The following is a 27,645-nucleotide window of genomic DNA, read 5'->3' as shown; positions in this document are numbered from 1 at the left end:
GCAAGAAAGTATCTATGGCGTTAACTGATCGCTCCTGTGTAAACTGATCTGAGGTCATGTGATGAACACTAAAAACTCTGAGGTCACAGTATGAAACATGCACACAGCTTAGTGTTATAAAGGAGCAGTTACCTGTAATGTGCATCATGACTCCTAAACATGAACTGGAATGCTCTACTGGATGCCATGAGATTAGCAGTACCAAAATCCAGGACAATATTTCTAGCAAGCTACAGAGATTGCCGAAATTCTTCTATAGATTGTGTGGTGCTCACTGTACTCTTATGGAATCAGAACATGCTGCAAACGTGTGGTGAAGAAATGTCTCAATAACTACAGTATCCACTGCAAAACATTAGAAACCTACAGAAACAATAAGATGCTACTGCACTCAATCAAGTTTTCACTTGATTTGTGAGAAAAACTGAGCTGTAATAGAAGACCTTAAAGAGTAACTCATCTTTAATTGAACATATACAAATCACTCCAAAACAAGACCATTTAAAGGGGCACTACAGTGAAATTTAGGATACTGGGAATACCCTAGTAGCATGTGGGTGTGTGTGTATTATATATGTTTGCAAAAATCAGGGCCTTTTTCCCACAGCCTTCAGCAATAAAGCATAGTTATGCCTTATCATACAAGATAACTGGGCAATGAAGGAGCACCATTATGCCCAACATAAGTAGTGAATTTCCTTCCTTTTCCCTACAAGTAAGCCCACAAAGCAAAGGCAAACAGCATACAGGACTTGGCCTCTGACTCTACTGGATTTACATTTTATGTGGGATAAGTGGAACAACAGCCTAACTGCTTAGACTGTCCCTACCTAAAACATTTAAAGCCTTCCTCCGACCAAAATGTTTTTCTCAGGCAAGATTCACACTTACCAAAAATCGGTTGCAAATACAAGTTTGCCACATATACCATAAGTTCAATGGAAATTTGCAGTTCTGTTTGAAAATTGTGAAATTGCATTTGCAAGTTTTGTTTGCGTGAAAAAGAAAAACCTTACATCTAGCAGCATAATTTTGCACACCGCATGCAAATTCTAACTGACTTTCAGTAGCTACTCAGCAAAAACACGCATGAAAAAATGTGCATGGTTACCAGTAGATTCGCATGTGAAAAACCGTTTGCAGTTTTTGCACTGACAAGTGTGAACCCTGCGCCTAAGTGTTGAATGGAGCAGAAAAAAAGTAACATTTAGTAACTATATATTTTTGCAGCCTGTCTGAAGAATTTTCCTAATTTATACAAAATCAAACCTCTGTACCTTGTGGATGATCTAGGAAAGGTTGATATACACGTGCAGATCTCTGGCCAACCTTTTGGTCAATTGATCATTCCAAATGATTTCTTGGTTGACAATCGGATGGGAATGCCAAAACACGAAACTACAAATGGCTCAATATTTTGTTTTTGTAATGTTCTGGAAGGTTCTCTGTTCCCATCACATGTAAGAACATAGACAAAAGTCACCAAAACACTAGCCAAGGGCTCTAATGTGAGTAATACTAGCAAAGAAACAGAATTTGCTAGGAGAAAACACAACGCTGTCTATTCTATCATATGATGTCTATCATCAGGACTCTAAAGTACAATATATTCACCAGATCATCACATAAGGACTTCCCTGGCGTTTTGGCTGAATGTTTAATAGCATCGGTTGTCTATGTTCTTCTACATTCCTATATATATACTCATATAGTGAGAAAAATATTCACAGGACTACAAAATGTTGGATGTACAGAAATAAAGTATGCTTAATTTATTTGGACTGCTGGCTAGAACTTTATACTTGGAACATACTGGGCAGTGCCACCTACCCCTTAGCTCACACTGCCAAGTGTGTGACGTTCTACCAACCTCTCTCTTCTCAGTGAGGCTATAACTGTAACAACCTGACATCTAAGCCTGCATTCCCTATCCAAAAACAACAATGTTTTGGCTGGCATTTTTATAACAAATGCGTCAAAAATGTAAAAAATAGTTTATAGGTATATAGAGACCAGCTGTAAGAAATTAAATGGACAACCAAGAAAGCACCAGCTTATCCCAGGTTTCAAAGGAAAGCCCTACAGGTTTGAGTATTATGGTTAATTATACTTTAGTGTGCTTGAAATGTCTTAAAATGAGCCCTGTTCAATAAACTTATTTTATGCAATAACATTTTATTTTTAAAGGACAAGTATTGCAAAAAAAATTAAAATTTTAAATGCATACATTAAAAAAAAAATGTACATTTCTCCCAGAGCAAAGTGCACTATAAATTATTTTTTTTTCCTATATCACTGACACTGCAGGTGATAAAACTCAGACAGATCTGTCAGGTTTTGGACTAGTCTATCTCCTCATGGGGGAAATTCCAGTTGTTTTTTTTTAATTTGTATGTTACATCCTTTCTCTTGTTCTGTACTTTTGTAAACAAAAGGTAATACTGAGATTCTCCCACGAGGACATGGATTAGTCCAAAGTCTTACTACTGTAATTGATGGCAAACATAGGAAAAAAGTAATGTATAGTGCTTTTAACCCTGGAAGAAATGTACATTTTATACATATGCATTTTTAAATTTTGCAATTTTTTGCGACAGTGGACCTTTTTATACAATCACCATTGTATAATTCTGGTAGGTCACCTTCGGTATGTACAGTGCAAGCTCTTACCTTGTGTCTATACAAATAAACACTAGTTCGAATTTTTGCTAATCCCACAGAAATGTCCTATAGCTTCTAAAGTCTTCCTATCAATTGTGTTTGCCTGCACTGGTCATCACCTCTGTGCAGCCCTTTTCAACACTTCAGCACACACAGCTCTGACAAGCTTAGAGAAGTCGCATGCCAGTATTTAAAGTAGAACTAAAATCTGCAATAAAAGTACTAAGTGTATTGCATTAATGATCAGAGCCTCATTTGAAGACATTAGAAACATTCAAGTTTAAATACACTGTCACTTGAATATACAAGACTAGAAAAAAAATCCTAGGTGGAAAGTTCCATCACTGAAATGTGATTGGCTGATATATGTTAAAGCATTTTTCATTTCATCTCTCTGAGCTGTTCTAATAGATGTGATCGCAAAGGTTCTTATAAGCATTTGTTTCTAAGCTAAGAGAAACCACAAATGTTTTTTCCCTACTTAGGCTGACTCCAGATGTCAGGGACAAAAATGTATAAGAAAAACAGTAATCATGAAAGTAAAAATACATAAAAACTGTCTCACACACTCACCAAAAAGCTATCGTTCATGCAAACATTTTAGAAAATTCAGATGCCACACCTGGAATAGTATAAAAAGTTTAAACATGAGCTATCACTATCAGAAAGCCACACTGCAGTTACACATGCAGCCATAGAGTGGCTATGGGGATCTCTGGAAGTCATCAAACCGTAGTTGTCTACACCATATAATGGAGCTATTTGCACCATATAATGGACTTCTGCCACCACAGACAGAAAACAAGAGGCTGTGTCGACACAGTAACAATCCATTAAAACACACACACAAACCTAAAAGCAGTCAACACTTATAATTTACAGAAGAAATTTGAAAGTTCACGCAAGTGTACATTCAGCCGGGTTCTCTGCTAGGGTGGAGCTGGTAGTATACACTTTGGCAGAGAGTGCCGGGCCAGAGAGATTGAATAGCAACATGCCAGTGCCGTCACTGATAAGTACATTTTGTTTCTACAAAGCTCCGCAATTGGCACTTTAGTTTGCAGCTCGTACACTGCATGTTCAGGCACGCCACGTTTATGCCACATATGCATATTTCATATTAAAAGAAAAAAAGTTTAAATAGAAAACTAGGTTATTTAAAAAGAATTCTATTAAAGCTCAGAACTGTGCATTAAAAAGGGGGGAAAAAAACAACAACTGTGCACCCCACAGAACAATATATATATATATATATATATATATATATATATATATATATATATATATACACACACAGTTTGTTTTTTGTTTTTCTAACAAGGCTGCAATACAAATGTGGTAGGTGTCTTGCTAGAGATATGCAACAGCACCGCCTAGTGCGAAAACTTGCTCACAACAAAATGCTTACTTCTGGAAATTTTGTATGAGCATTCTGTTAACTTTACAGAGATTATCTAGAGCACAAATAGTGACTGAAAGTTTTGCTCCTTTCTGAATTTACTGGCACATATACAGAGCAGCTGGTGAACAGTTCAAAAGGCGTGTGCTCTATCCAATTATTCCTGAGGATACTGCTAGCCAGTGTAACAAGCCAGTTATATTCCACATACAGCCATTTTCAAGTATGTTGCCTAGCAGCTGAAACACATTGCTCAGAGCAGGATCACGGCTCCTCTGATAGGCCAGGGACAGAGATGGTCAATAAGATGCTGAAAAGTTTGAGCGGTTACTAGTTTTATGCAAATGTATACTGCTTGAATCAGACCAAAAAAATAAATAAAATAAAAATAATCAGCTAGTATGCTTTAGTGGTCCAATTTCAAACGGCCTAAATGTGCATGGTGTGAAAGGGAACCCAAGGTAAAAAAAAAAAAAAAATACTTTCCAAAGGGAAGCCTCTGGATGCTGTAGAGGCTTCCTGTCATTCTCTCCATTGCCACTGCTCACTGTACTGTCCAGAAGATCCAAGCCACACTCGAGCCTGAAGAGCTGTGCTGCACCCACCAGCATGGCCACGCCTGCGCAGTAGCAGAGCCGCTCGTGCCTGAAGGGCAGCTGTGCTGCACCCGCTCGAGCATGGCCACGCCTGTGCAGTAGCATGGAGCCGCTCGTGCCTGAAGAGAGGATGTGCTGCACCCGCAACAGAATGGCCACGCCTGCGCAGTAGCACGGAGCTCCTCGTGCCTGAAGGGGAGCTGTGCTGTACCGGCACAAGCATAGCAACGCCTGTGCAGTAGCACGGAGCCGCGCATGCCCGAAGAGGAGCTGTGCTGCACCCGCTCGAACATGACAACGCCTAAACAGTAGCATGGAGCCGGTCGTGCCTGAAGAGATGTGCTGCACCCGACCGAGCATGGCAATGCCTGAGAAGTAGCACAGAGCCGCTCGTGCCTGAAGGGGAGCTGTGCTGTACCCGTGCGAGCATGGCCACGCCTGCGCAGTAGCACGGAGCCGCTCGTGCCTGAAGGGGAACTGTGCTGTACCCGCACGAGCATAGCCACGCCTGCGCAGTAGCACAGAGCCGCTTGTGCCTGAAGGGGAGCTGTGCTGTACCCGCACGAGCATAGCCACGCCTGCGCAGTAGCAGAGCCGCTCATGCCTGAAGGGCAGCTGTGCTGCACCCGCTCGAGCATGGCCACGCCTGCGCAGTAGCAGAGCCGCTCGTGCCTAAAGGGCAGCTGTGCTGCACCCGCTCGAGCATGGCCACGCCTGTGCAGTAGCATGGAGCCGTTCGTGCCTGAAGAGAGGATGTGCTGCACCCGCGACAGAATGGCCACGCCTGCGCAGTAGCACGGAGCTCCTCCTGCCTGAAGGGGAGCTGTGCTGTACCGGCACAAGCATAGCAACGCCTGTGCAGTAGCATGGAGCCGCGCATGCCCGAAGAGGAGCTGTGCTGCACCCGCGCGAACATGACAACGCCTAAACAGTAGCATGGAGCCGGTCGTGCCTGAAGAGATGTGCTGCACCCGACCGAGCATGGCAATGCCTGAGAAGCAGCACAGAGCCGCTCATGCCTGAAGAGAAGCTGTGCTGCACCCGTGCAAGCATGGCAACGCCTGAGCAGTAGCACGGAGTCACTCTTGCCTGAAGAGTAGCTGTGCTGCACCCATGCGAGCATGGCAATGCCTGCGCAGTAGCACAGAGCCACTTGTGCCTGAAGGGGGTCTGTGCTGCACCCACACGAGCATGGCAACGCCTGCATAGTAGCACGGAACCGTTCGTGCCTGAAGGGCAGCTTTGCTGCACCCGCGTGAGCATGGCCACGCCTGCACAGTAGCATGGAGCTGCTCGTGCCTGAAGGGGAGCTGTGCTGCACCCGCACAGCCACGCCTGCGCAGTAGCACAGAGCCGCTCGTGCCTGAAGGGGAGCTGTGCTGCACCCGCACAGCCACGCCTGCGCAGTAGCAAAGAGCTGCTCGTGCCTGAAGGGGAGCTGTACTGCACCTACGCGAGCATGGCAACTCCTGCACAGTAGCACGGAGCCGGTTCTGCCTGAAGGGCAGCTTTGCTGCACCTGCGCGAGCATGGCCACGCCTGCACAGTAGCACGGAGCCGCTCGTGCCTGAAGGGGAGCTGTGCTGTAACCGCACAAGCATATTCCATGCCTGCTCAGTAGCACAGAGCCGCTCGTGCCTGAAGGGGAGCTGTGCTGCACCCGCACGAGCATAGCCATGCCTGCGCAGTAGCACAGAGCCGCTCGTGCCTGAAGGGGAGCTGTGCTGTACCCGTGCGAGCATGGCCACGCCTGCGCAGTAGCACGGAGCCGCTTGTGCCTGAAGGGGAACTGTGCTGTACCCGCACGAGCATGGCCACGCCTGCGCAGTAGCACAGAGCCGCTTGTGCCTGAAGGGGAGCTGTACTGTACCCGCACGAGCATAGCAACGCCTGCGCAGTAGCAGAGCCGCTCATGCCTGAAGGGCAGCTGTGCTGCACCCGCTCGAGCATGGCCACGCCTGCGCAGTAGCAGAGCCGCTCGTGCCTGAAGGGCAGCTGTGCTGCACCCGCTCGAGCATGGCCACGCCTGCACAGTAGCACGGAGCTGCTTGTGCCTGAAGGGGAGCTGCGCTGTACCCGTGCGAGCATAGCCACACCTGCACAGTAGCACGGAGCGGCTTGTGCCTGAAAGGGAGCTGCGCTGTACCCGTGCGAGCATAGCCACACCTGCACAGTAGCACGGAGCTGCTCGTGCCTGAAGTGGAGCACAGCCACAATCAACTTTTCAACAAACCCTTGTAAGAATACTTCAGGGGGGTCCACACTCACTGACGTGGGATCAGAGAACAGTGTGGGAAGCTTCTACAGGATCCAGTGGCTTTTCTCTTCTTAGGCAAGTATGTATTTTTTTTTACCCAAGGTACGTTTTATGCAAAACTTTCTTCAACTCAAAATTACTATATTATTAATGATCATCTCTTTAGAAAGATACTCAAGGAAATGCTACGTTTTCTGACTTGCATGAAAATTATATGCAGCTTTGAATTTGAGTGTTCCAATTCCAAGCACTATTGCATAAAATGTGCATGCAAGATTGAGAAATTAGCATTTCACTGGCCATCTCTATTGGGAATAAAGCAGCTTGTACACATAGCAGCCTGCTGACTATCTAGGGTAAAAATGGAAAGGGCTCATACCTTTACATAGCACTACAAATCCATAAACGGTGATGGATTCCCTGCTAGTCTTGTACCTATTAACAGTACAGTAGTGTGAAAATAATATTTAAATCATTTTTTTCCTAAACAAATTACAGTACCAATGATCAGTTTTTCTTTATACCTCTATCTACATTTATACCGTATGTTCAAGCAGTGTGGAAATTCAGTGATATCATTTACATAAAACTATTTTACAGTTACGTAAGACGCAAGTATTTTTCCATAAAAATAAAAAAAATAAAAAAATAAAATAAAAATAAAAACACTTTAGCTATGGAGAATCTTCTTGAGAGTTTGTTTGTTCTTCAATAATTTGCTTTACAATTTCTGCAAGTTTGAGACGATCAACTTTGTCTGTAAATCCTTGGCCTGAAAGAAAACAAAAAAGTATAGATTATTATAAAGAAAGTGATCATAAAAACATGCATGTTGCATTAATCACAGATTTGTACTGAGAAAAGGTAGAGTGAGAAAGACCCTGCCATACCATAACTGATGGTTCATAGCCAAAGAAAGGTATGGCGACTACAGAATGTTCCAAAATTACAATACAGTAACATAATAAGCTAAGCTGCTCACACCAGACTCCCAGATGGTGAATTATATGTAAGGCCTCCTTCACACAGGCAGTGCATTCACTGCCTGCCTGCTGCTACTGTGCACAAGCCAGCACTTCACAAGCAATGAAGAGGTGGAAATGGAGGCACACATGAGCGCATTCCCAACTGTACTTTCACGCTATAGCAGATGGTTCTTTGCTGCCTGGAAATTACATGTGTGTTATATGCTGACACACACAAGGTTGCGAGCTTTCAAATGCTGCCATTTGGCTGCATTGCAATGCAGCCGGACATTGCTTACTGGCTGAACTGAAAGCCAAATACGTAGTTCAGTCTCCAGTGTGAAAGAGGCGAAGTGTGCTTCACTGTGTTTAAGCTGGGCAGCAATGACCTAAAACACCCCCCCCCCCCCCCCCCCCCCCCATAGTCAGTATTTTTGAAAGAAAATAATGCCTGATCATAGCTACAGACCTTTATGCAGCAGGAGATGGTTGTGCATAACTCCAGCAAGTAACACTGCTGTTTGGCAACATGGCTTTTTGCAAGGGAACATTTTATGAAACACTGCTGCAGTTTAAAATTACATTTTTCAAATTCTATAATTTTCTTGGTATTTGGCCAGATCCAGTTTAAGGTAAAGACAGGTAAGACAAACATTTTCAGAATATGGGAAGATACTGGAGTGCCCAGTGAAACCAAAAAACACACTGACAGAACATATAAATTCTATGGAGAGAGTGCCTAAGCCAAGATTTCAATCTGGGACTCTAGCACTGCACTGCAACAGTGCTATTCGCTGTGTCACTGTGCCACTCAACATATACTGATACTATGCTGCTGTGTAGGAGTGAAAAAATACTCGAGTATAACTTCTTATAACTACTGGAATGGTAAGAATGCAAAACCCTAGAAAAAAAAAGCACATCATGTTATGCAACTCTAACTTTTCAGTTACTCACAGTTTTTTTTTTTTTTTTAGAGATCCCTTTAGAAAACAGGCAGCTGTCAGAAGTTTTGCTTCCCAAGCTTAGTGATGTCTTAGGTGGGCGTGTCTATCTGGCTGGTAGGTGGTTTATTCGTAGGCATGATGTGAGATAGAGTTTAGAAACTTGTGTTTATATCTGCATGCATGTGTCTGGGCAAGAGGCAGCAGTTCTTCATACACCCACATATGAATACAACTTACTAGCCAACACAGAGACAACTGATCCTGTTCACCTACCTTTGTTGCAGAAAGAATGGCTCTGTGTGACCAGTTAAAGCTTAAAGACCACCTCCAGCCCAAAAAAAGTCTGAATGGCAATACATATATGTAGTATAGGCACGGTGTACAGTTAGATGAACATATGAAGCTTACATCTGGAACATCATATTGCATAGGACACACATTTATATCTGTAAGTAGCACTTCCTTATTCCTCCTGAAGCCTTTCTGATGCTGGGCATACACGGTTAGATAGTTCTCATCAATTGAGCCGCTGATGGCTCGATTCATAAGATCCAACCTGTCCGATCAACGCGGCGGATCAATACCACACTCGATCCCCACGGGCGGACAATAGAAAGAAACTAAGCGCTGATAAGAAGCGCCCGCGGGGACGAGCGGGAATCAATCCGCGGCTCGATACCGGCGCAAAAACGAAGCGTGTATGCCCAGCATAAAGCTTTGTGCCCACCTCTTAAGCCTGGTTAACTCCCCTGCCCCTTCCTTCCCTGCTGTCTGCCTGCCAAGATCAAATTACTTCTCTTTTCACAAACTGTAGTACAGACGTCTGTTTTTCTGCCTAGATTAGATCAAAAAGACAAAAAGACAAAGACAAACACTTATATAGCGCTTTTCTCCTGGCGGACTCAAAGCGCCAGAGCTGCAGCCACTAGGGCACGCTCTATAGGCAGTTGCAGTGTTAGGGAGACTTGCCTAAGGTCTCCTACTGAATAGGTGCTGGCTTACTGAACAGGCAGAGCCGAGATTCGAACCCAGGTCTCCCATGTCAGAGGCAGAGCCTTTAACCATTACACTATCCAGCCACACCATGGACATAAGGGGTGGAGTTATAACATCAATTCCTTTAGTATCCTTTGCGCCGAGAAAACAAAAAGGCCCAGGGCCCAATTTCACACTGAGGGTGGGGATTTCAAGACCACACGTGGAATACGGACCCTGGGGGTGAGAAAATCACACTTTATTATGTGCGATTTTATATATCTTGGCAACTTATTAGGTTTAAAGCAAACTAATTTATAATTTCAGTACTCTTTAACCAAATCTTACTATCCAGATTAAAAGTCATGTACACTATCTCATAAAAGCAAGTACACTTCTCACATTTTTGTATTTTATATCCTTTCATGGGACATCACTGAACATATGACATCTTCAAACGGAAGGTGGAGCAGCGCAAGATCTCAATTATCCACCAGCTTTGTCATGAGTGGAAGCGGACTTTAGTGGCAACCTTCAAAGCTTGAGTGAACTCCATGCCCAAGAGAGTTAAGGCAGTGCTGAAAAATAGTGGTGGGCACACAAAATACTGACACTTTGGCCATACTTTTGACATTCTTCACATAGGAGTGCACTCCCTGTTGCCAGCGGTTTAGATATTCATAGCTGTGTTGAATTATTTTGATGGGATGGCAAATTTTCACTGTTATACAAGGTGTACACTGGCGACTTTACATTGTAACAAATTGTTGTACCTTTAGTGTTGTCCCATGAAAAGATATTTACAAAAATGTAAGAGGTGTACTCACTGTATATTGCTTTCTCAGCACTCTGCACTGTCTGCAATAAAAAAAACAATTATACCATAATTGCTCTTTTAACCACTTCAAGACCACCAGTAGTATTAAAACGTCCAATTTATCCCTGTTAATGGACCATTGGACGTTTTAAAAGTCCAGTTTTTAAAATAGATTTCCTCAAAAACTGTAAGGTCTTTTTGAAAAAATGTTTGCACCTTGTTCTCAATATTCTACTTAGCAAAGCCACCTTACATGATATAAACCCCAAATTTTCAGGATATGTTATTAAACTCTAAAGTCGATGGGTTTTGACGGTTTTTTTAAAAACATGAATACTTTTTTCATTTGAAACTTAAAATCGATTTTCTCAAAAACTATAAGGTCTTTTTGAAAAAAAAAATTTGCACCTTGTTCCCAATGTTCTACTTAACATAGGCAGATAAAATGTGTGGGTTTTATGTATGGTAGCATTGTTGATTTTAAAACTATAGGGGATGGAATTGGAGAAATGTATTATTTTTTTCATTTTTTCCCCTTGTTTTTCCCTTTAACCTCTTGAGGACCAGCTAACGCCGATTGGCGTAAACTGGTCGTCTGCGGGTTTCCATGGAAACGGCCGCTCGTTCGAGCGGCCTTTCCATGTCCGTTCACGGAGGCTGTCTCCATGAACAGCCGGAGGGCCGCCGATTGCGGCTCGCTGGCAAAATGTAAACACGCGGGGAAGAAATCCCCGCTGTTTACATCATACGGCGCTGCTGCGCAGCAGCGCCGTAAGGCAGATCGGCGATCCCCGGCCTCTGATTGGCCGGGGATCGCCGTCATTTGATAGGCTGAAGCCTATCCTACAATGCGCAGGACGGAAATCCGTCCTGCGCAGCTCAGAGAGGGAGGGAGGGGGACGGAGCGCCGAAAACACTGCGGAGGGGGGCTTTGAAGAGCCCCCCCCCCCCCCGCAAAGCGCAGAGAGCCGGCGGCGATCAGACCCCCCCAGCAGGACATCCCCCTAGTGGGGAAAAAAGGGGGTAAGTCTGATCGCCCTGGCTAAAACCTGATTTGTGCTGCGGGCTGTAGAGCCTACGCAGCACAGATCAGACCAAAATCCACTGGTCGGCAAGTGGTTAAAATGCATAAAAAGTAAAGTAATTACAGAACACACATATCACCCCCAAAAAGCCTAATATGTGGGGAAAAAAACAACGTATAGATCATTTTGTTGTGATACGTATTGAAAAAGTTATTGGAAAATGAAAGGGAATAGCATTGACAGGTGAAAATTGCTCTGGTCCGTTAGGGTAAAAACCCTTGGGGGTGAAGTGGTTAATAAAAAAACATTTTATATGCACAAAGGGAGGGTGTCTGTAGCAGTAAATACAGTCAGGGAGGTGGAATTATTCTTTCCACGAATACATGGCAAAAAACTGGAAGATTCTAACCTTTCCAAGCTATAAGTGTCATTTTATGTGTGCCTGTATCACAAGTAGAGATGTGGCGAACATCTCTGGAGCTCTTACTACTTCCGGGTCGCACTGACCCGGAGTAGTACGCCTGCGCTGCCCAGCTGAGCGCGTCCTAGATCGCGCTCCTGTTGCCGGGCACTCTCTGCGCATGAGCGTGACGTCATTCATGACGTCACGCACACGCGCAGAAAGTGCCCGGCAACAGGAGCGCGATCTAGAACGCGCTCCGCCGGGCAGCGCAGGCGTACTACTCCGGGTCAGTGCGACCCGGAAGTAGTAAGAGCCCCAGGGATTTGGAGATGTTCGCCGGCGAACGGTTCGGGAACCGTTCGCCACATCTCTAATCACAAGTAGGAAAAATATTGTTTATTTCTATCCTGACGACACCTGACCCACCTTACTGTGACCATATATGCACAATTTAAAATGTGAACAACGCCTCTTAAACAGTACCATATTCTTAATTCTAAGAAAAACACATTTTACAATTTAGACTGGTAGACTGACAACAGATGCGCGATCACCTGCAAAACGCATGCGATCACCTGCAAAACCCCGCCCCAGGACTGGACGCCTTTCAGCGTTAGGCGGTCCTGGGGCTGCCACCTTCCCAATGCCTACCGGCGCTAGGCGGTTGGGAAGGGGTTAAGAAGCACAAAGTAGTAATGATAAACTTTTTTGCTTTATGAAAGGAAAGGGGACAAATAGTAATTCCTCTAAGATATTCACAGAAAAGAGAGGTACAGATAGTCCCCGACTTACGAACAACCCGCCGATGCGAACGGCATGGATTCTGTGTTTCCATGGGAACAAGTAAAAAAAAAATTTTCAAACTGGACTTGTAGTTTTGAGAAAATGGATTTATAAACATTCTAAGAAAAAATGGCCTTTAAACTTGTATAAGCATGTACAGAGGGCAGAGGTGACACATAGGGGGATACTGGTGGCACAGGGGGCACAGAAAAGGTACAGGGGACAGAGATGGCAAAGTGTTCTGACTTGAGAACAGCAGATTCAGGTTAAGAATGAACCTACAGTCCCTATGTCGTTTAACCGGGAACTACCTGTAAAGACTTTTACCGTCCTGGATTTGAGAGCTGCATTTGTGAAAATTGCCAGCAGTATTACCTGTGCAAAATTTGTGACAAAAATATAAAGTATATCATGGGATGGAGAGAGCTTTTCTATAGTTTATGATCAGTCCATGTGGAGTCCAGACAGTTTTTCTTGACCATATCGTTTTGACCCCAAGTCTAGGTAGGAACGAAATTTAAAATATGAAATGTTGTCAACAATAAGTGTTTTTTTTGTCAGTGTGTTAACTTTTATCTGGTCCTAGGCTCCACAAATCAGCAACTAATAGTTGCAGAATTTGTTTAAAAAAGTCAGACTTGCTGTTATTACATTGTAAAGCATGTTGCTAGCTAAAAAAAAAAAAATGTGTTGCAATAGTGTAGGGACCTGTCACGATACATAAAAACACAATTTAATTGTACCCCACCCTCCCCTTAGATTATGGTAGGGACATTAGACTATGGTAACGATTAGATTGTGAGCTCCTCTGAGGACAGTTCATGATATGACTATATTCTGTACAGCGCTGTGGAAAATGTAATAATGACAGCCCCCTAATCACACTTACAAAAGATGAAAAAATCCAGCAGGGTGGACTAGGGATTTAGCAAAGGTTTACTTTATGAGGGCTAGCAGACAACAAGCAAAGCTCTTCCAGTGTTTATTATAACAAACTGTTAAAGCATGTGTCAAGCTGCACTCAGCAGATCAGGTTTACAAATATGCAATTTGGCTATTTAACCCAGTTTATCTGTGTTTCTCCCTATGAAGTCCATTGTAATACATAAAGTGAACTGAAGCTGAGTCTGCAATTCTCTATTCCACAATCTGACCAAGCTGATTGGGTAATTTCCTGGACCAGTGGCCTGTACTCTTTTCTAGTTTTCGATATTACTCCACAAATTTCTAAGGCTAACGCCTTGTAGGGACCAACCAAGGCACAGGCTCATGGGACCCAGAAGGTGCTTGGGCTGTCCACTTTTTCAAGAGAGAGAATCACTTCAATACAAAGCTTAGTTAACTTGCTCTGCCTTTACCATTCCAACTGAAACTTTGCAAGGTGTCTCTCAACAGTTTACAGTCTCTGTTGTATTCCCAGGCTTCTTGTACAACTTCATTTAATTTTTCATCCTCATTTTCTCCTGTCAATAAGAAATTAACAATAAGAGACATGTGTCTATATTCACATTATTAATTGCCACTTATTAGGCTAGGAAAGCATGGTGTGAACTATTAAATCTGAATGTATTCTTTCCCCCCAGCAGTTTTGGTTATTTAGGCAAATTGATTGCTAGGTGAGCGACAGGAATACCTTGACACAGTCAGGGAGATTTCTGCCCTTATGGCTTTCTTTTCCTCTGGATTGAGGTGCAGTGAGGCCAAATAGGTTGATGGTTGCATGCCTTTTTTCCAACCTGGATGCCTATTTTATGCAGGTCCTGCCTGCTAACAGTTCATAGCAGGGTGGAAGTGGCTGGCCGATTGGCAGGAAAGACAGCAGGATCTCTAAACTAAGAGCAGACGTTTACGCCTGGATTGCAGTGGTTCAGCTCCCATTTCTAGTTGTAAGGATATATATTCATCTTGATGATAGTTTATGGGAAGTAAACTTCTGCAAGACGGGTGGAAAGCAGGTTGTCTTCTTGTGTTTCCCGACAGATGCTTTCACCCTGCTTTGAACTGTGCTATGTGGTTTTCATAAAGAAACCAAGGGAGTTTTCTTCAAAGAAAAAATGAAAGAGTCAGGCCACATAAATCATACAATTCAGGTTGGAAATAAGCTGGGGGTCTTCATTTCCCTCAAGCACTCCAGCATGAAGACATTTCTACTTGAGTGTATTGATCCCACCTTCATATAAGCTGGATGCATCTGAAGATGCCCAACATGTCCTTTGATATTATCTGGGATGTAAAACAAATCCACAGGGAAATTCAGTGATTGGCGAATGGCAAGAGGACCTGGAAACTTGGGGCCATCAAGAGTTTTGGAGATATATTGTACAAGAAATTAGACTGTAATATAACATGGATATATTAGCAAATCTAAAATATCAGTTTGTGATTCTGTACTATGTACTTTACTGACCTTGAGTAAAGGAACAAGCATATACTTCCTGGGACATGCATGAAATGTTGCTCATGCTGATCCACCATTCTTACAATATACGTATTAGAGGTGTGAACTGGTGCTGAGGTTTTCAGCACCAGCTCCAACATACTTAGCACAAGGTGTGATGCACAGCAGGAAAAGGGCATGGCTCTGCATGAGCATATTTGTAAATGGTCTTCTGACAGTACTTTTGTCGCCAGGAGTCACTCTTCCCCTAACTTCCAGAATGAAGGTGATGTACTCTTCCAGTGGCAACATAAGAGAATCAAAGTTGCTTGTTAAGAGTTTGGGCGCCCTGGACTCTGATCAGCAGGTTTTCACTTGTGCGTGGTTACATCTGCCTCAGCTTACTTTCGGTCATGAATATAAAATGTACGGCTTAGAATAGATCATGAATATAAAATGTACGGTGAGTACATCCATGCTATCATCTTCCCTTTAACGTACTCTAGGTTAAAAGAGGATCAGTTAGCGTCTATAAAAATGTAAGGTTCCATACAAGAAATCTACAAATAGTATGTATGGCATAATGAAGAATCTCTCTGACAATGAAAATATATAAAATGCTATGCTAAATGCATTTGCACAGTTTAGGTTTTTGTTGTTTAGCTTCTACTGGTAAGCAAATGTAAATTTACCTTCTTGTGGTAAGATACATTGTGCAATTATATCCCTAAGCTTTTCCAAAGCAACATTAGAATCTTCAATTCCATTCTCTGAATCTTGGATATAAACATGTTCCTTCGGCTTTGTCCTGCAAGCAAAAACATAATAAATGAATCATCACAGCAGATGATACAAAATTGTGCAGAATCATCAACTCTCAGGAAGATAATGTCATATTGCAACAGGATCTGGATAGGATGGCTATATGGGCACATACATGGCAGATGAAATTCAATGTTGAAAAATGTAAAGTCATGCATTTTGGTCGTACCAATGGTCTAGCACCATACAAAATAAACGGGATACAGTTGGGGACATCAAACTTGAAGGACTTAGGAGTACTCATCGACAACAAGTTAAATAATTGTACTCAATGCCAAGCCGCTGCAGCTAAAGCTAACAAAATTTTGGGATGCATTAAAAGGGAAATAAAAACTCGAGATGCTAGCATAATATTGCCCGTTTAACTCTCTAGTAAGGTCACATCTGGAATTCAGTTCTGGGCACCACATTACAAAAAAGATATTGCAGTTTTAGAGCAGGTGCAGAGACGAGCAACAAAATTGATACGTGGGATGGAAGTTCTCACTTACCAAGAAAGGTTAGATAAACTGGGTTTATTTAGTCTAGAGAAAAGACACCTTGGAGGGGATCGAATTAACATGTATAAATACATCAGAGGGAAATATAATAGCTTGGCGGATGAGCTTTTTGTCCCTCGGCCTTCTCAAAGGACTAGAGGACATGATCTGCGCATGGAGGAAAAACGTTTTATTATTATTATTATGTATTTATATAGCGCCGACATATTACGCAGCGCTGTACAGTGTATATATATATATATATATATATATATATCTTGTCACTAACTGTCCCTCAAAGGAGCTCACAATCTAATCCCTACCATTGCCATATGTCTATATTATGTAGTGTAAGTACTGTAGTCTAGGGCCAATTTTTTTAGGGGGAACCAATTAACTTATCCGTATGTTTTTGGAATGTGGGAGGAAACCGGAGTGCCCGGAGGAAACCCACGCAGACACGGAGAGAACATACAAACTCTTTGCAGATAGTGCCCTGGCTGGGATTCGAACCAGGGACCCAGCGCTGCAAGGCGAGAGAGCTAACCACTACGCCACCGTGCCACCCTTTCCTAAATAAATTTAGCCATTTATTTAGGAAAGGGTTCTTTACAGTAAGAGTAATTAAGATGTGGAATGCATTGCCACAGGAAGTAGTTATGGCAAACTCTATACCTGCATTGAAAGGGGGCTTAGATGCTTTCCTTGTGTTGAAAGACTTCCATGGCTACAATTACTAGATAATGCCTAATGATGTTGATCCAGGGATGTTATCTGATTGCCATCTGGAGTCGGGAAGGAATTTTTCCCTTTTGGGGCTAATTGGACCATGCCTTGTAAGGATTTTTTCGCCTTCCTCTGGATGAACAGGGATATGTGAGGGAGCAGGCAGGTGTTGTACTTTGTACTGGTTGAACTCGATGGATGTATGTCTTTTTTCAACCAAAATAACTATGTAACTATGATTTATCAAGGCTGGGTAAGGAAACTAAAGCAAAAAGGAAAAAAACAAAACGTAACAAAAAACTGTAGTATCAAACAAGTAATTGTAATGGATACAGGTCTTGTTACATGCTTTATCATATTGCAAAAAAAAAAAAAAAGTGGCCATTTTAACAGTTACCCCAGCAGCTTTCTCTTCCGCAGGATAGGATTATTGACAATATTTAAAGGTTTCAAGTTGACTTTGAGATCTTGTATTCTCATGTTGGCGAGTTGCTCAGCATGGGCTTGTTGTATCCCAGCAACCACTGCCTGAAATGGAAAATGGTACACAATCTAATTAGTTCCAGTGCAATTCAAAGAAGACTGAATAAAAACAATGAATCATTTTTTTTTTTTTTTTTTTACAATATTCATGTATAAATTATTAAGTCAGGGTTTGCCCATTGTAAACACATTTTTCTCTTCCTTTCCTAACCTTGATTTACATTCTGGCCATCATGGTTTTAGCATCAGAAACACTAGATCTGCCATATATACATATATATTGCTGTGTATTAGTATGCAAGTCCCACCCTCCTAGTCATATTTAGCCTAGGCTGTTTAAAGATGTGAAATTCTCCCGGAGCATTCTGGGAGACCAGGTATTATTACTGCTGGCTTTGAAACAAAATGCTGAAATCTATTGAAAATCTGTGTGTAGACAGATTTGATCAGATAGCTCCATCTGTGATCAGATAATGATTTGAGAGGGATTTATCAGACACATCAACCAGTGTATGGCTAACTTTAGGGTAGCAAGGCAACAAAGGAGGAGGACTATAGGCTACTATAGGTTAAACTTTACAAATAACGGGAGTATCAATAAAATGTTCTTCTGTTGATCAAACCTTTATAAATAGGAGAAAGCTGCGCATACAACAGAAAGCGCTCTTTGGTGATCTTGTGAAACACAAAATGCCAAACACTGTGAATCCAAGTTGCACCACATGGTGGGCAATGCCCAAAAGCTTCATCCACAATTGAGCAATCTGAAAATGGCCTGATGAGTAAATCTTATACTGTATTTCGTACAAATGGAAATGTCTAGATTTGTAGAAAGTCAATTAAACAAACCTAAAAGATCTGTCATCTCAGGTATAAAAGACTATTACACCCTATACTATATTCACTCTTGCACTTGGACATTACCATATCCCAGTATACTAATGCCCATACGCGCAGCGTTCTCAAAGTCAGAAGTAGTTTCCAGCGCACTGAAATGAAACCAAATAGTTTTCATGGCCTTATTATCACCAAATCAGACATACACTGGACCTTTAAAGGGAAGGTCCAGGCAGAAAAAAAACAAAACAAAATCCACTTACCAGAAAAACAAAACAAAATCCACTTACAGCCGCCCTGTGCCCTTGCTGCAGCTCCGGTGGCTCTCGCTGTCCTCCGCTGCAAAAGCCGACCTCGCCAGGTCGGCTTCCTGTGCATTCCACCGCGCGGGTCACGTGGTCTGCCCGACGTCATCGGGTCTGTACTGCGCAGGCGCAGTAGTTCTGCGCCTGCGCAGTTACGTTCTGATGACGTCGGCCAGACCATGTGAACCGCGCGGTGGATCGCACAAGAAGCCGGACTGGAAGCCGACCTGGCGAGGTCGGCTTCTGCAGCGGAGAAGACCGGCTGAGAGTGGAGCTGCAGCGAGGGCACGGGACAGCTGCCAAGGGCTGGGAGAAGCCCCAGGTAAGTGGATTTTGTTTTGTTTTTTTACTGCCTGAATGCATCCTTTAGAGAATGAATGGAGCACATATGTTAAGTTTCTATTATTTTTTTCCTCTCCAAAAATGCAGGTTTTTCGTAAAGTACAGTAGCCAATAAAAAACAAAAACAAAACTGATCAAGATGAATACTACTACCCCACATTTCTCTTAATTTGTCCCCACCAGGATAAAAAAGTATGATTATTGTGCTATGCAAGTAGGAATGCCAACAATATCAATCCACTTTAATTTACAAGGAAGAAAGAAATAATCAGTTGCGTGAGTAATGTAGGGAGAAAAATCTCATTGCAACCTTATCCATCATCATCTGTGCAGATGGCAAAATGTTATCCAGAGCTTCAGTGGAGTTGAGCCAAGGGTGGTCCAATACACCTTCAATAGTGAGCCGTTCCTCTGGTTTAACCTTCAGCAGCCTGGAGAAGAGATAGAATTGCATGGTAATGCAATGTGAAAAATAGATGTGACCTTCAAGAAGCAAGGCAGATAAACAAGAGCAGTACAGTTTAATTGAGCTTTGCATACAAAATCTAAAAGGTAGCCATACACTGGTCGATTTGCCATTAGATCGACCAGCTGACAGATCCCTATCTGATCGAATCTGATCAGAGAGGGATCGTATGGCTGCCTTTACTGCAAACAGATTGTGAATCGATTTCAGCCTGAAACCGATCACAATCTGTGGAGCCGCCGCTGCCGCCTTTTCCCCCCCCCCCCTTGCATACATTACCTGAAGCTGGCTCCGGGTCCTCTTCTCCGCGCTGCACTGCACCGCATCCCAGCATACACTGTGTCACTCCGTGACCAGAAAGTTCAAATAGAGCGCCCTCTATTTGAACTTCCTGGTCACTGGTGTGACACAGGAAGTTAATGTACGCTGGGATGGAAGCAAGAGCGGTGCAGCGTGGAAAAGATGCAGAGAAGATGCCCGGGAGCCAGCGTCAGGTAATGTATAACTGTATCGGATCGGCCGCAGCTAGCGACGCGCTCCCTACCCGCGGGCGATCGACGGAAGTAACCCGCACGGCGCGATCGACGGACCGATCCGATTTCGGGAGGAAATCGGATCGGCGGGTTAGTTTAGCGCGAACGATTGGCAGCAGATTCGATCCCAGTGATCGAATCTGCTGTCGAATCGGCGGCAAATCGGGCCAGTGTATGGACAGCTTAAAGGTAGCCATACATCTAGAGATTCTGATTCAATCAACAAAGTGATCGACTGTGGTTGATCGAAAGTCTATAGACTAGTGACCCACACACTATAAACTATATCCTATGCGAATTACCTTCACATTCGATCTTACCGAAATTGTGTCTCCATGCTCTGAATGCAAAAATAGATTCAGAGTAGATCGAATGACGTGAACAGTAGCCAATTCCTGTGCGATCGACTAATATCTTGCATCCTGCTCGATCGACTAAGCTGGTCGATTCGACATGAAATCAGCAACTTTTCATTGATTGGGAATTCTGGAACACACTCGATTCTCTCTCGATTCTATAAATATATTGAATCGAATGGTCAATCATACAGCTAAATCGCTAGATTTATGGTCATCTTAAGACTGTGGGTAAACAGCCATCTTTGAAACCTGCCTCCTATGGTCATTTGCATCAATACAACATACATTAATGTGCCACAATACAAAACTGTCAGGAAGTCATTCCTAGAGGGGTTAAAAGTACAACTTCTCATGGCTTGTTTGTGCAGGTAAACTGAAATTACACAAAGCCTGATTAAATACCAAAACAATTCAAGTAAGATAACTTACTTTCTAACTATGTCTTTTGCCATTTCGGAGATCTGACTCCATTCTTCCTCTGGGAACTCAAAGCTCCCTGTCATGATTTTCTTCCTCATATCCTTAGGGATTGTCCGACTATGGTGCTTGGAGTAAAAGGGAGGGTAGCCGCACAGCATCACATAGATTATAACACCTAAGGACCACAAGTCACAGCTCTAGGAGAGACAAAGACAACCACAGAGTAAACACATTTACATAACAGTGACAAGGTCCCCGTATGTACACAAGGCATATCTTTGGTAGAAGTTTATCCACAACACCACAAAAACACTAAAGAGGTTTATATCTCTCGCAGATGCTTATCTGCCGACATCAAATCAACAAAAGTTGACCTTTTAGATGACTAAGGGCTGGTTCACATGGGTGGCTGGCACGGGTCGTTTTGCTGATGCTGAGTGCTTTTCTGTACCCAGCATTGGTTCCTGTCATTTCCTAGTCGTGTTTTGAGCCCCAAGGGGACATGGAACCGTGCGAATGCAGCCTTCTTGGACGTAGTGCCCAAGATGAGATGAGAGGATTTACTATGGCGTTTACATGAACGAAACCAACGGCTGTCACCATAGTTTAAAAACTGCTTCACTTGATGCCACTCACTTGAGCAGAACAGCGGTAGATTGCCAAAAACGTTCAGTTTACCGCCCAGGTGAACCAGCACTAACTGTACATAGATTTCTTGCAGGAAGTAGAGAGTTCGGTCGGCACCTCCAGCTCTTCATTTAAACATCTTAAGAATGGAGGAAAGGCTGAAACACAGCCCCTTCTGTCTTCTTAAACCCATTTTTAAGATGTTTAAAGGGACTCCGAGCAGTGCAGTAACTATGGAAAGATGCATACCATTTTGAAGCTCTCTTTCTCCTCTTTCCAATGATATATAAACCGCCACCCTACGCCTTTTAGTTTTTGCGGCCGCCATCTTGGATTCCTTATTCAGCATTGTACTATGCAGGACGACACTTTCCCCAGTGTTGGCAGCTCCATTCAGTGCAATGCAGTTAAATACAAGTAACCCAGGGGGATATAATTACAAACATCATGCCGGTAGGTGTGAGGATATAATTAATTAGTTGTGGGTATGCTTAAAGGGATACCCACAGGCACTGCTCGGAGTCCCTTTAAATAAAGATCTAGGTTTTACTAAAGAGTAAATCAAGTCTATTACATCGAGGTGCCGACCTAACTTTCTACTTACTGGCCTACTGCCCGAAAGGTACATAAGGACAGTTGGGTCTTGGGACAATTTTTTTTTTTTTTTTGCATAGGTGCACATCTCCCTTTGCTTACACACTTTTTCTTTTGCAAGCTTACAAAATATTATATATGATTTGTAATCACATAGTCTTGCCTCTTTGGAAATGTAAAATGCTTTTATTGTTGAATCGATCCAGGGACTAAGGCAGATCTTTCACATTTACATGGAGGTAAGACTCTAATTCATTTTAATATTTTTACATTAGGTTTTCGTAGTAGTAATGTCACTTAGTGCCCTGAAAGCTGTGGTAAGTAAACCAGTTACTTGAAGAGGTTCTGGTGTATGATTAACACTATTTGCAGTTCCAAGGACTTCTACAGGTATATAGACAGCAGGGGTTTGTAAAAAAACGCTGGTTGCTCTTACATACTATGACAATCCCAACTCAATGTACTGTAGTTTTCAGACAGGAAGTATTTTTTCATATTATCTACAACACAAGTTTACAGCATATTGTAAGTGAAAAAAATCTGAAAAAGTAAGCAAAAAATATCAAGTTAACGTTTTTTTTAAAAAAAAGATCTTTTGAGGAGCTGCGAAAGTATCTTCCATGAGAAAACTCAGAAGAAAGATGTATTGACTCAGGGCCTGGGTGTCCATCAAAATATGCTACTAAGTTTGAGAACCATTGGACAGCAAACATATATTTGTAAGGAAATTCCTACCAAACACTTAGTTTTATTTTTAAAAGCTAAAAGTACTGTAGATTTAATGTTTTGTTTCATATGAATGATACAGTCTTTCATGTGTCCAAGAGCTAAACAATATGAACTATTTACTTTTTTTATCTATCCCCTGCACTCAGAAGCTGTTCTCTTCTAGGCAATAGCTTCATGGACGTAATTCCTCATCAGTGAGGGTTATGCTATAGTCTGACTAGGTCCCGACTGGAGAAAAACTGTCACTTGCACACCAGAATGGTTAACCCTTTCAGGCAGAAAAAGAAACACAGCCCAGTTATGTGCATGCTTGGCACTGTATATACACACACATATATGTCATAATGTCACCTCTGGCACAGTTTAAAGCATAGACATGTATACTTACTTTGTTATAGGTGTATGGTGTTGGTGAGGTAGGAATAATCCCAGATTTCTCTTTCTGGTGTCTTCTTTGTGCCTCTAGAACCTGTCATAAATGATAAAGGATAGATATAAGGGCTGTATGAGAAGCAGTCTTGAAATCTCTACGAAGAGGCTGCCTTTTATTGGTCATGGTATCTGAATCTAGTGCAAATAGGTTATGGTAATCAAGAAGACCAAGATCCAAGGTCAAGTAGACCACATCACATAAGGTGAGAACAATGACGACTATGCTGAGATCAGGGTTCTATGGGAAGCTATATGACATGTAAAATTCCTTGTTCTTTCTTTCACTATGTCATGCAAATCATTTAGCAGTTCTATCTTTTAACCACTTCCGGACCATGCTAGTTGAAATGTACTCCCTGCTTGTGAGCAGTTTTCCCTGCTATGATGTAGATTTTGACATCCCTTCCGCACACTCCCGCTGCTACAGCTCACTCGCCCTAGTGTCGGTAAGCCGGCAGATCTCCACAAACCAGTCAGGAGCAAATTTCATTGGGAGATTGGCGGTAGCGGCAAATCAGTGTATCGTGACATCGTTGGAACCTGTTTTCCGTACCAGCGGTCTTAGGTCCTAAATATATTCCTTCATGATTTTAACAAAGATGCCATTTATTAATGAGCCTGTAAGAGAGGCTTAGTTATATTTTCATTTTGATGATATGCAATCAATGTGATGTGTGATAAAAGCAGACAGTAGACATTGGATGCACTTTATCCAAAACGGATTTTCAGGATTTCGGTAAAGAGGTGCAAGGCTTAGGCCCGGTTCACATTAGCGTTCCCTGTCCGGATCCGCCTGATCGGATCCGGACCGTATACTGTACAAACGGAACGTACGTTCCGCATAGCAATGCAAAGGCTATGCGGACGTTCACATACGTACGTTCCGTACAGTACGAAGCCGGACCGGATCCGGTCTCCGGACACTTTTCCAACATGCGCTATTTTTTGGGTCCGGATCTCTGGCCCACGCACCCGGACCTGAGCCTGACAGCACCATCCGGAACACAGAAACCAATGGGAAACGGAAGGCACAGAACACACTGCCTACAAATACCGGACGTTCTACTCCACTTCCTATGCGTATCCAAGCGGCCATTTCGGATGGGGACACATGGGCCAAGCATGTCTGGAGTGGAGCAGCAGTGACAGACGTGCTGGAGCTGTTTGGCAGAATGTCGGAGGTGGAGGTGAGGCCTACAGCGGAGGAACCTGATTCTACAGGTGCACCTTCTGCTAACCCCAACATTTTTTTCTTTAATTTCGCTATTTTTTGCCCACGGATCCGGATGGCAGCCTGATACATGCCTGATGCAAACGGACCGGATCCGATCAGGATCCGGTCCGTTTGCATGGCAAAACGCAAGTGTGAACGGGGCCTTAGTCTTCCATCAGGTAGATTTCCCCATAGTACCTCCAGACTGACCGCTCATTCATCAGAACTCATGCTCATCTTTTCTTTATCTGTGGAATGGAGAGCCTAGAAGGTTGCTACAGCTGTCATTGAATAATAAAGACTATCTACATATATTGATTTTTTCCATTAGAAGCCTGTCTGATTTGATCACTTTGATCAAATATGCCAGTCAGCTTTTACCCTAAAATATCAAATTGGTTTCCTTTTAATCTGCAGTTGATCGATTGAAAGTCTTATGAGACGTTGGAACATTTCTGTGCGAGATGGTTACGGGATCCATTGATTCAAGAAAGAATTCTGCTGATATCTACTGAGACAGAGCATGCAGTGTGGGGAAGGAAATCAATATGCAATGTAATTCCAGTCAGATAGGGATCGATCAGTTTGGCATGTTGGGTCAGCTTTAGCTGCATTTGATCCCTGAAATTAATTATACGAGTTGCAATTTCTTTACATTCACTGCCTTCATTGTTTTGTAAGAACAAAAGCCCCGATTACATCACCTATGGCAACTTTACTTCTGATTACTTCAGATGTCTAAATGACAAAGACAAAGTTACATTTTGTTTTCTTTATTCTCTCACACCGCATGATGATGTAAAAAAAGGAACAATTTCACAAGCAGCCAAAACGTTGTATCATCTTTCAAAACATAAAAATGTACCAAAGACAGTATAAAACTGTAAATTGACATAATCCTTGAAAGTCTTTAAAAAAAAACGTACATTTAGATGTATCATTGTGTTTCAGTGTCCACTGTACATTTTGGGTCATGTACAACATGCAAAATATACCATCTGCCTCTTCCATACACTTTACAAACAAGCCCCTAAATGACGTGAATATGACAGTAGCTTGCAATTCTCACTGCTCTTGAAGACACAGATTTAGGGCTCGTTTCCACTTGTGCGCGGCATGCGAGACGCAATGCCGGCACAGCTGCTCGTCTCTCGCAGCCGAATCCCTCTAGCCGCGCTATGCACGGCTATGGGATTCGGACAGTCACGCACAGAATTATGCTGCAGGGCCTCAGATTTTTCCTCGGCCGCGAATTCGGATGCTTTACATAGACTTCTATAGGCTGCTAAAATCCATCCGAATTTGTGGGCGGGGAATCGCCCCGGAATCACAGCAATGGAAACGTGAACTGAGAGGAATACAGAAGGAGTACTGCAGACTCCCTTTTAAAAATGTAAATTGCCTGGTTATTGTGTTGGTCCTTTGCATTCAACATGCCCTGAACCACTCTGAAATCACAGTAACCGAAAATAAGCAATACAGCTAGTAAGCATTCATTTTTAAAAGGAAATCAATGTAAATACCTTCATATGTAATTTTACATTTCAGTGCACTTATTCCTTGGCACCAGGAAACACGCTGGCATTGCTTGTAGGCTACTTGAGCTTTATTAACCTCCCCGGCGTTCAATTTTCCCAGGATTTCTTTGCAAAAAGTGATACAATTTATTTTTAAAACTTTTTTTTTCCTGTAACTTGCCAAAATGTGTCAAGCAAGGGTCTAGTATACAGTGCAGGAGAGTATTGATGTGTATGCACGTTTTTTATACTGTTCACATCATGTTTTTATGGATGGACATTTCTGTCCATACCGCTGGGGAGGTTAACAGAATGCCAGTCAAGGGGCCGATCCAATTAACCATTTCAGCCTGCGGGGATTTTTCACCTTATGCATCAAAGCAATTTTCACCTCCCATTCATTCGCTAATAACTTTATGGGCTCGTTTCCACTAGTGCGGCGTGCGTCTCGTAGACGCACGCCGGCACTGAGCGGGTGGGCGGGATCGCAGGCGATTCCCATCAGCCGTGCCATGCACGGCTATGGGAATCGCAGCCTCCGCCGCGAATTCTGTGGGGGTTTCCGGCCGAATCGCTACTGCAAGCGATTCGGCCGGCGGCGCCGTTGTCCCCTATGGCAGAGTTTCCCCGCGCGATTTGCCTGCGGGGAAACTCTGCGGATTCGCGGCCGTTTCCGCGAGAGTGGAAACGGGCCCTATTACTACTTATCACAATTTATTGATCTATATCTTGTTTTTTCCGCCACTAATTAGGCTTTCTTTGGGTGGTACATTTTGCTAAGAATTATTTCTTTATAAATGCATTTTAACAGGAATATTAAGAAAAAAATGGGGGAAAAAATAATTTCTCAGTTTTCAGCCATTATAGCTTTAAAATAATACATGCTACCATAATTAAAACCTATGTAATTTTATTTGCCCGTTTGTCTCGGTTATTACACCATTTAAATTTTGTCCCTATCACAATGTATGGTGCCAATATTTTATTTGGAAATAAAAAGGTGCATTTTTTCAGTTTTGCATCCAAGCTTATAATTTAAAAAATGTTCGTAGTATACCCCCTTCACATGCATATTTAAAAATTTCAGACCCTTAGGTAACTATTTATGTTTTATTATTGTAATTTGTTTTTCATAAAAAAATTTGGGTAGTTTTTTTGGTGTTGGGAAATAAACCGTTAATTATTAATGTTATAATATGTGTAAATTGGCATGAAAAATGTATGTAGATGTAGTTTTACTATTTGGCCACCTTGAGCTTTTTTTTTCCTTGTGCTTCTCGCTTACCGGAAGCACAAGGGGGACGGGGAATTTTTTTTTTTAAGAAAAACTGCGGTCTCTGATTGGTTTTTCTGCTAACAACTTAGATCTGTGAACGGGAACCATGTTCCCGTTCACGGATTCCAGGGCTACCGGGGGACAGTACGGGGACACGCCTGCGATCGTGCACACCTCTGCAGCAGAGCAGCCTCCTGGATGTGAGGATCACATCCGGGCAGCTGAAATCATTAATCTTTTCTCCTAAGTATTCTACCAGGAAATAATTTTTATCTGCTGT

The 27,645-nt window shown here is 42.8% G+C and overlaps 1 protein-coding gene across 2 annotated transcripts in view; it reads right to left on the bottom strand.

The window, feature by feature from the left end:
• Positions 1-3,954: 3,954 nt before the first annotated feature.
• MAPKAPK5 (MAPK activated protein kinase 5) overlaps positions 3,955-27,645 on the bottom strand; it is a 75,595-nt gene continuing 51,904 nt past the window's right edge. Inside the window, exons 8-14 of one of the 2 annotated variants that reach the window (XM_068245691.1) lie at positions 23,316-23,396; positions 20,987-21,174; positions 19,510-19,630; positions 17,630-17,760; positions 15,898-16,013; positions 14,187-14,291; positions 3,955-7,685 (exon numbers count right to left, since the gene is read on the bottom strand). In XM_068245691.1, the coding sequence (XP_068101792.1) occupies positions 7,588-7,685; positions 14,187-14,291; positions 15,898-16,013; positions 17,630-17,760; positions 19,510-19,630; positions 20,987-21,174; positions 23,316-23,396 (840 nt within the window). In that variant the 3' untranslated portion in view covers positions 3,955-7,587. The remainder of the gene's footprint in view (positions 7,686-14,186; positions 14,292-15,897; positions 16,014-17,629; positions 17,761-19,509; positions 19,631-20,986; positions 21,175-23,315; positions 23,397-27,645) is intronic. The other variant, XM_068245702.1, reaches the window with a different exon arrangement.

The sequence above is a fragment of the Hyperolius riggenbachi genome, chromosome 1 (genome assembly GCF_040937935.1).
Source record: "Hyperolius riggenbachi isolate aHypRig1 chromosome 1, aHypRig1.pri, whole genome shotgun sequence".
NCBI lineage: Eukaryota > Metazoa > Chordata > Amphibia > Anura > Hyperoliidae > Hyperolius > Hyperolius riggenbachi.
Note: the sequence above shows the minus strand (reverse complement) of the source record. Positions and strands in the feature narration are given on the sequence as shown.